Source organism: Babylonia areolata, chromosome 30, assembly GCF_041734735.1.
Source record: "Babylonia areolata isolate BAREFJ2019XMU chromosome 30, ASM4173473v1, whole genome shotgun sequence".
Lineage (NCBI taxonomy): Eukaryota > Metazoa > Mollusca > Gastropoda > Neogastropoda > Buccinidae > Babylonia > Babylonia areolata.
The window spans coordinates 24,588,875-24,603,388 of NC_134905.1; the positions used below are offsets into that span (position 1 = coordinate 24,588,875).

Genomic DNA, 14,514 nt, shown 5'->3' on the forward strand with positions numbered 1-14,514 from the left:
ACGTAAAGAATAGAGAACTGGAAAAAAAGAAAACAGCAATAATAATAATAATAACAATAAATAAAAAATAAAGAATAGCGAATAGGAGCCATCATTCAACCCCCTTCCCTCCATCCCATCTCTCCATTTTTTTTCTTCTTCTTTTTACCACACAACGTGAATAAAGAATACATAATAGGAGCCATCACTGAACCCCCTTCCTCCCACCCCACCCTTTTTAACCTCCACCCCACCCTACCCATTGCCTTAACCCATTCTACCCCACAGCTACATGCCTGCTACAACTCCTCTGCACCAGCACTACATGAGACCACTACAGTTATAAAGAGAATTGGGTTGTTCACAAAAAACGACGGGCGCAATAGCCGAGTGGTTAAAGCGTTGGACTGTCAATCTAAGGGTCCCGGGTTCGAATCACGGTGACGGCGCCTGGTGGGTAAAGGGTGGAGATTTTTACGATCTCCCAGGTCAACATTTGCGCAGACCTGCTAGTGCCTGAACCCCCTTCGTGTGTATATGCAAGCAGAAGATCAAATACGCACGTTAAAGATCCTGTAATCCATGTCAGCGTTCGGTGGGTTATGGAAACAAGAACATACCCAGCATGCACACCCCCGAAAACGGACTATGGCTGCCTACATGGCGGGGTAAAAACGGTCATACACGTAAAAGCCCACTCGTGTGCATACGAGTGAACGCAGAAGAAGAAGTATTTCACAAAAAACGGCGAAAATCGATGGAGAAAAGTTGATTTAACTGGTCAAACAAAGCTTCATGTTCATGCTTCTGCAATCCACGAACGGCTCAGTTCAGAGCGCCAACTGTACCAAGCAAGGATAAACGAAATTAGAATGCTCGTACCACGTCCACAGGGGGAAGTGATCATGGTACGAATTAACTCTTACCAAGGGTAGAATGAGTTAATGAGTGAGTCCCTCTCACCCCTTCTCTCTGCACCCACTCCTTTTACCTTCCACTCTCAGCTGACAAAGGGCTTGTGACCCGAAATCTCCTCGCCCCATCTCTTGTGGATCCTGTGCCACCATTTAACTCTTTGACTGCCATGTTTCTGCGTCAAAAGCTCTTCCCAGCGCCAAATGTCTTTGACTCAACGCTCTAAGTCAAATGGTTCAGTTCGTGTGAAAACAGCACAGCAGACATGTTCACTTCAAACTCGGTCAAGGGAGGGAAAGGTTGTCAGCTTTCTCTTGTACAGGGAAAGTTGGCTGCAGCTGTCAAGCTTTGTTACACTGTGAAAAACGGTCCGTTTAACATGACCGCTCGATGGAGACTAAAGTCACATATGGCAGTGAACTGTCTTGTCAACTAAAGTTGCCCACGGCAGTGAAAGAGTTATAAAAAAAAAAAAAAAGGTGCTTGTGCCTCTCTCTTTTTTTTTTCTTTTTTTACTTCCCCATAACTATGTTGTTAACAACACTCCTCCAATATATATACGACCATCACCCTGAAAAATCTCTCTTCCTTGGACATTTCATATTTGTAAATGTACACAGGTATAAAGGTGGTCACATCACCTTCAGTGCATTCTGGACTTTTTTTTTTTTTTTTTTTAAAGCAATAACAAAACAATAAAAGCAACACACACAAAAACACCCAAAGACAAAACAGAAAAACTTCATGGGCTGAAGACAATCCCACCATGCACCTACTCTGAACTTGTACTGTGTGTTACACCTCAGTTCTTTCAAGGAGCAAGACAGATTGGACCCATTGTAGACGGGAATGAAGCCATGTCCCTGCAACAAACACCCAACAAATGGAGTATGGCTGCCTACTTGGGAGGGTAAATAAAGACAAAGGTCATACACATGTAAAATGTTACATGTCTGTCTGACTGTGTATGTGTGCATGCCTGAAATCTGACTGAATGACACAGGAAACAAATGATGAGCGCCCAATGTCAGCCGTCAGTCACCTCTACCCTGGTAGGCAGCCTGTTGTGCAAATGACCCCGTGTTTGTAAAGCGCTTAGAGCTTGGTCTCCGACCAATGACAGATGATATATAAGTATCCATATCATCATCATCACATAGTAGGACAGACTGGACCCACTGTAGACAGGAATGACGCCATGTCCCTGAAACAAACATCCACATGACAAGACATGGACTCATTGTAAACAGGAATGACGCCATGTCCCTGAAACACACACACACATGGCAAGACATGGACCCACTGTAGACAGGAATGACGCCATGTCCCTGAAACACACACACACACACATGGCAAGACATGGACCCATTGTAGACAGGAATGACGCCATGTCCCTGAAACAAACACCCACATGGCAAGACATGGACCCACTGTAGACAGGAATGACGCCATGTCCCTGAAACAAACACACACATGGCAAGACATGGACCCACTGTAGACAGGAATGACGCCATGTCCCTGAAACAAACACACACACACATGGCAAGACATGGACCCACTGTAGACAGGAATGACGCCATGTCCCTGAAACACACACACACATGGCAAGACAGAGTGGACCCATCCTCCCTCACTTTCTGTATATCTGCCTTCCCAACCTTTAACAACAGCTATATCTTCTGTCTCTGTTTCTTGTCTCTCCCTCTTAATATTTCACTTTGATGCATCAACTGTATTTTTTTCTCTTTTTTTTTTTTTTTTTTTTACCCAAGAGGCCAAGATCTATTTGTTTGTTCATGCTCAGGTCACTAACCGTAGTTTCATCCCCAATAATAAAAATAAATAAATAAATAAATAAAATAACAAAAAATAAAATAAAATAAAATAATATATATATATACTTTTTTTTTTTAATTAAATATTTTTTTCTTGAGGCCTGACAAAGCACGTTGGGTTACGCTGCTGGTCAGGCGTCTGCTTGGCAGATGGGGTGTAGCGTATATGGATTTGACTGAACACAGTGACGCCTCCTTGAGCTACTGATACTGATACTGATACTCATCCCCAATCTGCAGCAAATGATCCAGTACAAATACTCACTTAAAATGGAAAAAAAATTATTTGCTTGCTTGTCTGATCGTGCTGACAGTAACTTACCGTAGTTTCATCCTCCATCTGCAGCAGAAACTCCTCGTCGCCAGGCCGCTTGGCCCAGGACAGGACCACAGAGTCCACACACGTCTCCACCAGTGACGGAGGGTCTGGCTGGGGTGGCACGCTGCCACACGTGTAGAAGGTTGCCGTCTCACTCCACTCACTGCGCAAAGGTTAACTCACTCAGTACGGCCAGTCCTCTCTTCTCCTCTACACAGACCCCTCAGATGTCCAGTGGGTGTCTGAATGACCCAACCTTTAGCTTCCGTCATCAGAATTGTGGTATTCTTTGTCAACATTTACCTCTTCAGTATAAGAGCCTTCCGATTGCAATATTTTGATGATGGTAATTGGGGTGAAACGCTGTTAACGTCGTCTCTTTCGCTGTTCGTATGGAGAGAGTTAAACACCTTCTTTTTCTTCTTCTTCTTTGTAGTTGTAGTTGTATTAGAAGAGTAGGAGTAAAAGTAGTAGTAGTCATGTAGTAGCAGCAGCAGCAGTAGTAGCAGTAACAGCAGACGCAACAACAGCAGCAGCAGCAGAAGTAGTAGTAGCAGTAGTAGTATCATTATCATGATTATCATCATAATTATGATCATGATTATGCTCATGATGATTATTATCATTACAATTATCATTACCTTTTGCCCACATGGTTGACGGCAGCCAGACGGAAGAGGTAACAGGTGGAAGGTGAGAGGTGAGAGGCATCATACTGTCTCACCAGCCCACTGTACACTTCCTCGAACCATCCACCGCCCTCCCCCTGCAACACCAACACTTTAGTTTACCCTCCCCCTGCAACACCAACACTCTGGTTTACCCTGCCAATGCTACACCAACACTTTAGTTTACCCTCCCCCTGCAACACCAACACTCTGGTTTACCCTCCCCCTGCAACACCAACGCTTTAGTTTACCCTCCCCCCTGCAACACCAACACTTTAGTTTACCCTCCCCCTGCAACACCAACACTTTAGTTTACCCTCCCCCTGCAACACCAACGCTTTAGTTTACCCTCCCCCCTGCAACACCAACGCTTTAGTTTACCCTCCCCCCCCTGCAACACCAACACTCTAGTTTACCCCCCCCCCCCAAAAAAAAACACACACCAACACTCTGGTTTACCCACCCCCTTCAACACCAACACTCTAGTTTACCCTCCCCCTGCAACACCAACACTCTAGTTTACCCCCCCCCCTCCTCCTCAACACCAACACTCTAGTTTACCCTCCCCCTGCAACACCAACACTCTGGTTTACCCTGCCAATGCTACACCAACACTTTAGTTTACCCTCCCCCTGCAACACCAACACTCTGGTTTACCCTCCCCCTGCAACACCAACGCTTTAGTTTACCCTCCCCCCTGCAACACCAACGCTTTAGTTTACCCTCCCCCCCCTGCAACACCAACACTCTAGTTTACCCCCCCCCCCCCCAAAAAAAAAACACACACCAACACTCTGGTTTACCCACCCCCTTCAACACCAACACTCTAGTTTACCCTCCCCCTGCAACACCAACACTCTAGTTTACCCCCCCCCCCCTCCTCCTCAACACCAACACTCTAGTTTACCCTCCCCCTGCAACACCAACACTCATGTTTACCCTCCCCCTGCAACACCAATACTCTAGTTTACCCCCCCCCCCCTCAACACCAACACTCTAGTTTACCCTCCCCCTGCAACACCAACACTGTGTTTACCCTCCCCCTGCAACACCAATGCTTTAGTTTACCATCCCCCTGCAACACCAACGCTTTAGTTTACCCTCCCCCTGCAACACCAATGCTCTAGTTTACCCTCCCCCTGCAACATCAATACTCTAGTTTACCCTCTCCCTGCAACACCAACGCTTTAGTCTACCCTCCCCCTGCAACACCAACACTCTGGTTTACCCTCCCCCTGCAACACCAACACTCTAGTTTACCCTTCCCCCGCAACACCAACACTTTAGTTTACCCTCCCCCTGCAACACCAACACTTTAGTTTACCCTCCCAATGCTACACCAACACTTTAGTTTACCCTCCCCCTGCAACACCAACACTTTAGTTTACCCTCCCAATGCTACACCAACACTTTAGTTTACCCTCCCCCTGCAACACCAACACTTTAGTTTACCCTCCCCCTGCAACACCAACACTTTAGTTTACCCTCCCAATGCTACACCAACACTTTAGTTTACCCTCCCAATGCAACACCAACACTTTAGTTTACCCTCCCAATGCTACACCAACACTTTAGTTTACCCTCCCAACCAACACTTTAGTTTACCCTCCCCCTGCAACACCAACACTTTAGTTTACCCTCCCACTGCTACACCAACACTTTAGTTTAGCCTCCCCCTGCAACACCAACACTTTAGTTTTAGTTTACCCTCCCAATGCTACACCAACACTTTAGTTTACCCTCCCCCTGCAACACCAACACTTTAGTTTTAGTTTACCCTCCCATTGCTACACCAACACTTTAGTTTACCCTCCCAAAGCTACACCAACACTTTAGTTTACCCTCCCCCTGCAACACCAACACTTTAGTTTACCCTCCCACTGCTACACCAACACTTTAGTTTACCCTCCCCCTGCAACACCAACACTTTAGTTTTAGTTTACCCTCCCATTGCTACACCAACACTTTAGTTTACCCTCCCAAAGCTACACCAACACTTTAGTTTACCCTCCCCCTGCAACACCAACACTTTAGTTTACCCTCCCAATGCTACACCAACACTTTAGTTTACCCTCCCCCTGCAACACCAACACTTTAGTTTTAGTTTACCCTCCCAATGCTACACCAACACTTTAGTTTACCCTCCCAATGCTACACCAACACTTTAGTTTACCCTCCCCCTGCAACACCAACACTCTAGTTTACCCTCCCCATGCAACACCAATGCTTTAGTTTACCATCCCCCTGCAACACCAACACTTTAGTTTACCCTCCTCCTGCAACATCAACACTCTAGTTTACCCTCCCCCTGCAACACCAACACTCTAGTTTACCCTCCCCTCACAACACCAACACTCTAGGTTACCTTACCCATGCAACACCAGTGCTATAATTTACCCTCCCCTTGAAACACCAATGCTCTAGTTTACCACCCACCCCAAAACGAGGTTTTTAGTCACTGTTCTTCAGGTAAAAATGAAGAATAGATTGAGGATCACCAAGAAATACACCAAGACAGTAATTCCACAAAACTGCATTAAAATCAGAGTCAAAACTGTTGATTGCTACACCGGTACTTCTCTTTCATTCGATCAACACCTCTGAAGATGGAGCATGGCTGCCTGGATGACAGGATAAAAACAGCAGTACACACAATAAGCCTAATGGTACTTCATGGCAGTGAATGCAGACTTGTGTTAATATTAACCAAACCACAACTGACCAACATCACCCACGCACGCTCCACTACATGCTCAAAATGTAAATATATCATTTGTGACAAAGCACACTAGCTATTCGCCTTCCAGGCAAGTCCAATAAATGAATGCTTTTGTTAACTCTGATAACTTTTACTGCACTCTATAGTGATCCTTCAGATGGGTAACATAGGAAAACATGTCATGAAGAAATAATGCTGCACCATTGAGGAATAATCAAGTATCTTTTTTTTCTTTTATTTTTATAGTCTACCCAGTGTTTCAGTTTCAAGGAGGTGTCAAAGTGCGTGGACTAATCCACAGATGCTGAAATACATCTGCGTTAAAAAGATTTTTTTTTTTTAATTTGAAGAAGCAAATACCTGACCTTTGCATAAACCCAGCTCACTGATCAGGCCCTGAGAACAAACAATCATGAGCTCTCAGTTTCAATGCATCACGCAGGAATACTCAAGGTATCTTTTTCAGTCTTACTTTTCACACGCAGGAATACTCAAGTTATCTTTTTCAGTCTTACTTTTCACACACAGGAATACTCAAGTTATCTTTTTTCAGTCTTACTTTTCACATGCAGGAATACTCAAGTTATCTTTTTTCAGTCTTACTTTTCACACGCAGGAATACTCAAGTTATCTTTTTCAGTCTTACTTTTCACACGTAGGAATACTCAAGTTATCTTTTTCAGTCTTACTGCTCACACGCAGGAATACTCAAGGTATCTTTTTCAGTCTTACTGCTCACACGCAGGAATGCTCAAGGTATCTTTTTCAGTCTTACTTTTCACACGCAGGAATGCTCAAGGTATCTTTTTCAGTCTTACTTTTCACACGCAGGAATACTCAAGTTATCTTTTTCAGTCTTACTTTTCACACGCAGGAATACTCAAGGTATCTTTTTTCAGTCTTACTTTTCACACGCAGGAATACTCAAGTAATCTTTTTCAGTCTTACTTTTCACACGCAGGAATACTCAAGTTATCTTTTTCAGTCTTACTTTTCACACAGAGACAGAAACAGACACTGTTACCTTATCCCATTCCAAGCAGTAGGCGGTGATCTTGGCCCCATTGTCACAGGCAGCCTGCAAAATATATGCAGAGACTGATGGGCGCAATAGCCGAGTGGCTAAAGTGTTGGACTTTCAATCTTAGGGTTCCCGGGTTCGAATCTCGGTAACGGCGCCTGGTGGGTAAAGGGTGGAGATTTTTCTGATCTCCCAGGTCAACGTACGTGCAGACCTGCTTGTGCCTGAACCTCCTTCATGTGTATACGGCAAGCAGAAGATCAAATACGCACGTTAAAGATCCTGTAATCCATGTCAGCGTTTGGTGGGTTATGGAAACAACAACATACCCAGCCACCCCCGAAAACAGGGTATGGCTGCCAACATGGCAGGGTAAAAACGTTCATACACATTAAAGCCCACACATGTACATACGAGTGAACATAGGAGTTGCAGCCCACGAACAAAGAAGAAGAAGATATGCAGTCGATACTGCCACAGCTTGTCAACTCTGTCCACTTACTGACCTTTCAGGTCTGTGTTTGTAAATAATTGGCTAGTGGCAGTATTCACATCTAAACACTCCCACAAGCCTCTTAAAAGAGACAAAATATTTTGAACACACTATGAATCAGTCTCTATGAAGTCTGTCTGTTGGCTTAAGAAAGGCAATTTTGATGAAAATATGCATCTCATTGTGCTGTTTTATTAACATTCAGTGTCACAGAACAAATGTTTATTGCTTGAAATCAGATCTTCCATGAACACTACAGTCAAACAGACTAAACTCTGCCAATAAAACATCCAAAACAGGTCAAATCTAAAAAATCAAATTCCAAATCAGTCTCTTCATCCAGTGATCAATACATTTTCATAAACTCCTTATCATGCAAAATAAAAATGAAAATAAATATAATGAATAACAAATAGTAAAGAGTGGTAACTCCCTCCATTACACAAGGTACACAACTTCAAGTCAGTGATGCTTACGCTACCGATTCAGCTAGCACACAGGTAAATAAAAGGTACATTGGAACAAACCCAGACACTTCCTCAAAAAAAGGAAGCGCCGGGCCTATCCTTATACCAATCATTTGACATGTGCACACATTAATATAATGAATATTAATAATAATAATAAAGTGGGGTTTTTTTTTAAAGTATAAAAAGATTCAGCAATGACAGTCAAAACCACACACTTACGTTCCACTTCAGTTTTAGCGAAGCCTTGGTCCTGTTCATCAGCTTTGGGAGCTGAGGGGCGTCAGGCCTCGAGGACAGTGTACGATAGTTGACGGGGTCTGTCAAGTCTCCCTTCAAATCCTTGCTCAGAAAGGCTGAAGCCCTGATGACAACCAGTAAGTACAGGCAAAAAATACAGGCTGGCATGCAGATGGTGCTGTCACTGTGTGGAAAACTTATCAGCATTTGTCAATGTTTCTCACTGCCCAGCGCACCACAAAGGACTATACCAGGGCTGATAAAACAGTCAACATCCGTCCTGTAGAATCAGAAAAAAAAGATAACTGAAACTGAAACTGAAACTGGTCAATGTCATCAGCAGAAAAGCCACAGTGACATGCGGTTCACAATTTCACAGTATTGTCAAATAAAAAATAAACATTAACAAAGAACAAAGAAATGCCTGAAAGACTATTTTTCACATGCAGACAACAGCCTCTCAGCATATATGCAAGTCTCCATTCATGCACGCACAAAACAGACCAAAACAGGCCGATACCTTATCATAAATATTGCACTTATCACTGTTCAATAAGTAAACCATCAGGCACATTAAGGAGAAAGAATTAATCAGTGTGAACTATAAGCAGAATGTTTTCAAACTGAGATCAAAAGTTTGCATCAGAAAAGACAGAAACCAGGAAAAGTAAATCAGAAACACAGACAGCCATATCCATGTGCATAAACCTGCAGTGCCTCTGAGTTCCGTTATTCTGTCAAATGTTAACCCAACAAATGTAACCTGAACACTGATACAATTACAGGTAATTCACAAAACTACACATAAAAACAGGCATACAAAGCTAAACAAACTGTTTACAAATAACCCAGGCACAACAAACAATTCAACACAATACAAACATCTAATTATCATGTCAAGAAAAAGATTTTCTTCTCCTTTTTTTTTTTTAAATTAAATTTTCAAGACTTTCTAGATAAATAAAAAGAAAAAAGGATGGATCAACCAGAAAATAGAAAGTTTTTGAAAAAAAACTGCTGTATTAGAACTGGCACTACTGAACTCTGCTGAAGTAACTCCACATCAGCAGTCTCCTCTGGAGTACGGCCCCCTGATGACCAAGCAGCAATAGCTCCCTTCCGACAGCTGGTTGTTAGACTGTGACAGATGAACCTGGGTGAGGCTGACTACTGAGGACTTGGGATAAACATAAAATAAAAAGCAACAATTCAAAATCCTGTCTATTGCATAAATGAACACAAAAAAAACCCCAAACAAACAAACAACCACCAACATTTGAAATCCTGTCTATTCATTGCATAAATGAACAAAAAAAACCAAAACAAAAAAAAATCAAAAACAACAGTGCATAACCCCTCATGATGCCAAGCTCCACAGTTTTCATAACTCAAGATTTCATTTGTCTTGTTCGTACCTTGCATGCCTGACACTAAAGACCATCTGAGAATAATCCACAAACCCGTTCACCTTTTAACTCACTGCACAGAGTACATACCTTACATGATACTCCAAGCCTGGTTTCAGATCAGTCAGAGTAATTTCTGTTGCATCTCCACTGGGGAAAAAAAACAACAAACAGTTAAGGGGTCTGAGTACAGAGTAAACAGGGAAGTATCATTAAAATGTTGCAAGCATACTTTCCTTGTTTGTTGAGTCAATTTCCTGTTAGGAGGGGTGCTGGGGTGAGGGTGAGGGTGAGGGGCAGGAGGGGGGGAGAGGAAGGGTTAGGCTGGGGGTAGGGGAGAGGTTGATTTAATCTTGGCATAGGGTGTGGAGGTGGACAAGACTTTAAAAACATTACACAAGCAAGCATGCTTGCATGCATACCGCACACACACTTTAACGCAGGCATACACACACATGTACTCCAGACAAACAGAAATGTACATATAGCACACACACATGCGCGCACACACTCACACACACACACACAAACCTACCTTACTGGTAACACAACACAATAAACTCAGTGAATCCATCAATGACAAAACCCTCACCAGAAAACGGGTTTGTACTTGGCATCTTTTCCTTTGTCAGACAGAAGTAGTTCATAGCGGCATTCTTCAGGGTTCACTTTAGCTTCGCACGATTCCCAGTCAGGTGGGAACAGCTTGATCACAGCACACCTGGATTCTACAGACTTGACCTGAAATCAAGTGTTTTGTGTTTTGTAGTTATTCAGTCATTCATCCATTTTTACATCTCTCTTTCTTTTCATTTGTTTGCTGTTGTTATGTTTCCTTAATTTTCAGTCCAACTATCCACAAACCCACCATGCAGACTACTCTTCTTGATACAAAATATGTTTGTCTTTATAAACTTGTGCCAAGATGCTGATCATCTGCATATATTTTGTGAACCATTGTGATTTCTGAACACAATCAAACCAGAATCCGTTTCTATATCCATAAAAACTTACAAAGTAAATTTGACAGGTTTCATTTCCATTAACAAGCTAGCCATAGCAAGTAAGGTAAAATGCACAGGAAAATGTTGGAGTTAGATGATAAAACTTCAGCAACGAATTGTGAGGAAGTCTGGGGAAGCTTATTGTTTGACAAGACACTGAACGATACTGATAATAGTACATACAATGAAATGAATAAAAACTACATAATGTGTTGGAGACGGATGAACAAAACATAACACAAACACACAGTACTGCAACAAGTAATGAATGGCTATCCACCTGGGGTGGTTTAATGTTGGACAGAAGCTGAATGATCTGAGAGTTGTCCTCTCCTGACTTCGCGCTGTCCTGGGGGTCCCCTCTGGCCTGAGCATCACTGGCACAGTGTATGTTCTCAGTCCCTGAAACACCACCACATGTATCTGTAAATCTATCTATAGTATATATCTAGCTAGCTATGAAATTGTATTGTAATTTGTATTGTATTGTATTGTATTATGTTATATTGCATTGCATTGCGTTGCATTGTATTGCATTGCATTGTACTATACTGTACTGTACTGTACTGTATTGTACTGTATTGTATTGTATTGCATTGTATTGTATTGTATTACTCTTTGTCGCAACAGATTTCTCTGTGTGAACTTTGGGCTGCTTATCATGGGTAGAAAGTGTCGCTATAGTGTAGCATCACCCTTTTTTTTCCTCCTCCTTTTTCTGTCCGCAGGTTTATTTGTTTTCCTATCAAATATATAACACACTGATGCCAAATAGCCAAGTCATGCCCATAATTTAAAGGGCAGGTTGTGCTTGCTAACTCTGTTAAAAGTGCAGCCTGGATCGGCCTCCGGTTATGTAAATCAGCAGAGGAAGTGAGGCCTGGCGAGGGTTGTCTGGCTTGGAGTTCAGATGACCAGAATGGACAAGAATGTTTCTTTTCCCCTTAGCCTTTCACTTTTGAGCATTGGTTGGGTGATAATCAGCATGCACTCTCCCGACTGTCTCTTTGATGTCATATTCTTTATACACCATACGCATGCCAATTTCTTTTATTTATTCAAAGCCAATAAAAGATGTCTTCAGTCTGAATCCATGTACATTTTCAGGGGTAATAACAGAACATTGAAAAAATCATTATCATCTTTTCCTTCTCTATTTGTCTATCACAGATTGTCTCCTTATCTTCAATACAGTTCCTATACAAATTACAACCAAATAGAAAATCAAAAGAGACAAGCTCAGCAGCCAAATGGTCAAGGCATCAGACTTTCATTATAGTTTCAATCTGAGGGTCCTGGGTTCAATCCCTGGACTGGCACCTGGTGGGTGAAGGGTGGACATTTTTCCAGTCTCTCTTGTCAAGATATGTACCAACCTGCTTGTCCCACAATACCCTTTGTGTGTATACATATCATATATATGCAGGCAAAAGATCAGTCACACACTTGTTTAAGATCCCATAATTCATGTCATGTTTGATGTATTATAGAAACACAAGCATATTCACCATGCACATCCATGGAAACAGAGTTCGGTTGCCTATGTGACTGGGTAAAAATGGTCATACATATCAACTGATGAATAAAAGAAAGAATAACAAAGGAAAAAAAATGTAGATGCCAGTAAATATTGGTAATGCAAGCCATGAACACAGAAGAAAATCCATGCTACAGTATCAGTCAATATTTTTCCCTTGATCCATTCTCAGAAAATCTGAACGAGAGCACCCACCTTCAGATGACTGCCGCTGCTGTATTTTCTTTCGCACCCTGTCTCTCTGGCGCACTGTGCGTTCGTCTGACATGGTCAGTGAAGATCAAGCTGTTGTCTCCAGTTTTGTGAAGAAACAGAGAGGTCTGGCAGACATAAGTATCCGTGAGGGAAAAGTCCAGCTTTGTGTATTATCAGGTCTTCTGTAGGGAGGAGTCTGTTGGTCTGAAACATACATTTTCACTTGTTACACTGTGTGTGTGTGTGTTTGTGTGTGTGTAAACGAGTGTATGTGTGTGTGAATGAGTGTTAGTGAGTGTATATGTGAATGAGTGTTTGTGTATGTACATATGAGTGTGTGCTCACAACATATCATAATATGTGTGCATGCGTAAATGAGTGTGTATGAGTGTGTGTGCAAGTGTGTGTGTGCACATCTACCACAAACTTGATTGAGTACACTGACAGCAGTATGTGCGAGCTGAGTATGATGGCCCAAATTGGGTGCGCACATTTCATTTATCTTTTCTGCTGCTGCCATGCATGTGCACATCACATGAAGTGAAAGATTATGTTTTCAAAGTCTTAGGATTTAATTTTTGGAATGTTTCTTGCTTGCTTTAAGACTGCTGTTTGCTTTTTGGTTTGCCTGGACACAGGCTGAAACAGTGAAAGGCAATACTGCATGGGCTGGTTATGTATCACGTGGCTTGAATTTGTGTGCTTTAGACACACTTAATTGAAAAAGGCATTGTGCATGCTCATAGTGTTTGATTCACATACTGTTTTGCACAATTTGTTATCTTGGAAAGTTTTCTCCTCATGCTCAACCATGGCACTGAACAACAGCACTTACCATGAATAAGTGTCACATCAAAATAAAGTCTTCCTTAACTTGCCACAACAAAATGCATTACTAGTTCTCAGGACCAAGGAAAGCAACTAAAATATATCTCTATATTGTCACCCATGATAGTTTCGTTTCAAAATTAACGTCAAATCTTTTGCTCAAGATAAAATGACGAATCTATATAATTAATAAATTATACAAGTTCATGTCAAACGCAAGACTGCGACTGCTCGACCGAATGGTTTCGGTTTCAATCGTGTCAACCGTGTATCGGCGAACTGGCCAATCTCTTGCGCTTCGAAATATTTCTTTTCTCTGTATTTCCTGCATGTTGTTTGCATAACTAATCAAAGGCGCACCCAAAAAATTGTGAAACAATCAACCGTAAAACTGGACTTATGACACCAGTTGACCCAAACTTGTAGACATGACGTCCGAACTTCTGCCGTTTGAGAGTACTTTTACCGTATGGTCAGGGTGGAATCAGTTTGCAAATCTCGAACGTCAGTTTCTTGCAAAATGCCTGCAGCAGAAGTTTTCAGCTATCCAGTGACCACATTCTGCTTCCAAGTTATCCAAGGTCATGTGCACACAAGAAAAAATAAACAACTGAAACTTTTCTCAAAAGCGAAAGTCGTATCATGAAGGAATGGCAGAAGACACGTCACAGTGGGTCTTCAAAACGAGGCAACACAGCTGTGCCTGCGATCAAAGGTCAAGGCCTGTGCCAAGAACGATGTCCACAGCTGCCAAAAAATGCTAAACATTTTATTCGAAATGCGGAACACACACACACACACACACACACACACACACACACACACACACACAATTATTTTTTTTTTTTAATAAAAGATTTTAAAAATAGAGATATATATAGCTGTACC

General features: G+C 42.2%; 1 protein-coding gene across 4 annotated transcripts in view; it reads right to left on the reverse strand.

Annotated features, from left to right (window-relative positions):
* Positions 1-14,282, reverse strand: part of LOC143275314 (fibronectin type-III domain-containing protein 3A-like) — a 33,906-nt gene extending 19,624 nt beyond the window's left edge. For 2 of the 4 annotated variants that reach the window (XM_076579316.1, XM_076579313.1), the window contains exons 1-10: positions 14,093-14,282; positions 12,799-13,002; positions 11,347-11,468; positions 10,655-10,803; positions 10,153-10,212; positions 8,639-8,780; positions 7,460-7,513; positions 3,690-3,814; positions 3,052-3,211; positions 1,671-1,757 (exon numbers count right to left, since the gene is read on the reverse strand). In XM_076579316.1, the coding sequence (XP_076435431.1) occupies positions 1,671-1,757; positions 3,052-3,211; positions 3,690-3,814; positions 7,460-7,513; positions 8,639-8,780; positions 10,153-10,212; positions 10,655-10,803; positions 11,347-11,468; positions 12,799-12,871 (972 nt within the window). In that variant the 5' untranslated portion in view covers positions 12,872-13,002; positions 14,093-14,282. Of the gene's footprint in view, positions 1-1,670; positions 1,758-3,051; positions 3,212-3,689; positions 3,815-7,459; positions 7,514-8,638; positions 8,781-10,152; positions 10,213-10,654; positions 10,804-11,346; positions 11,469-12,798; positions 13,003-13,633; positions 13,934-13,986 lie in introns of those variants that run through there. The other 2 variants (XM_076579314.1, XM_076579315.1) reach the window with 2 other exon arrangements.
* Between the last annotated feature and the right edge of the window lie 232 nt (positions 14,283-14,514).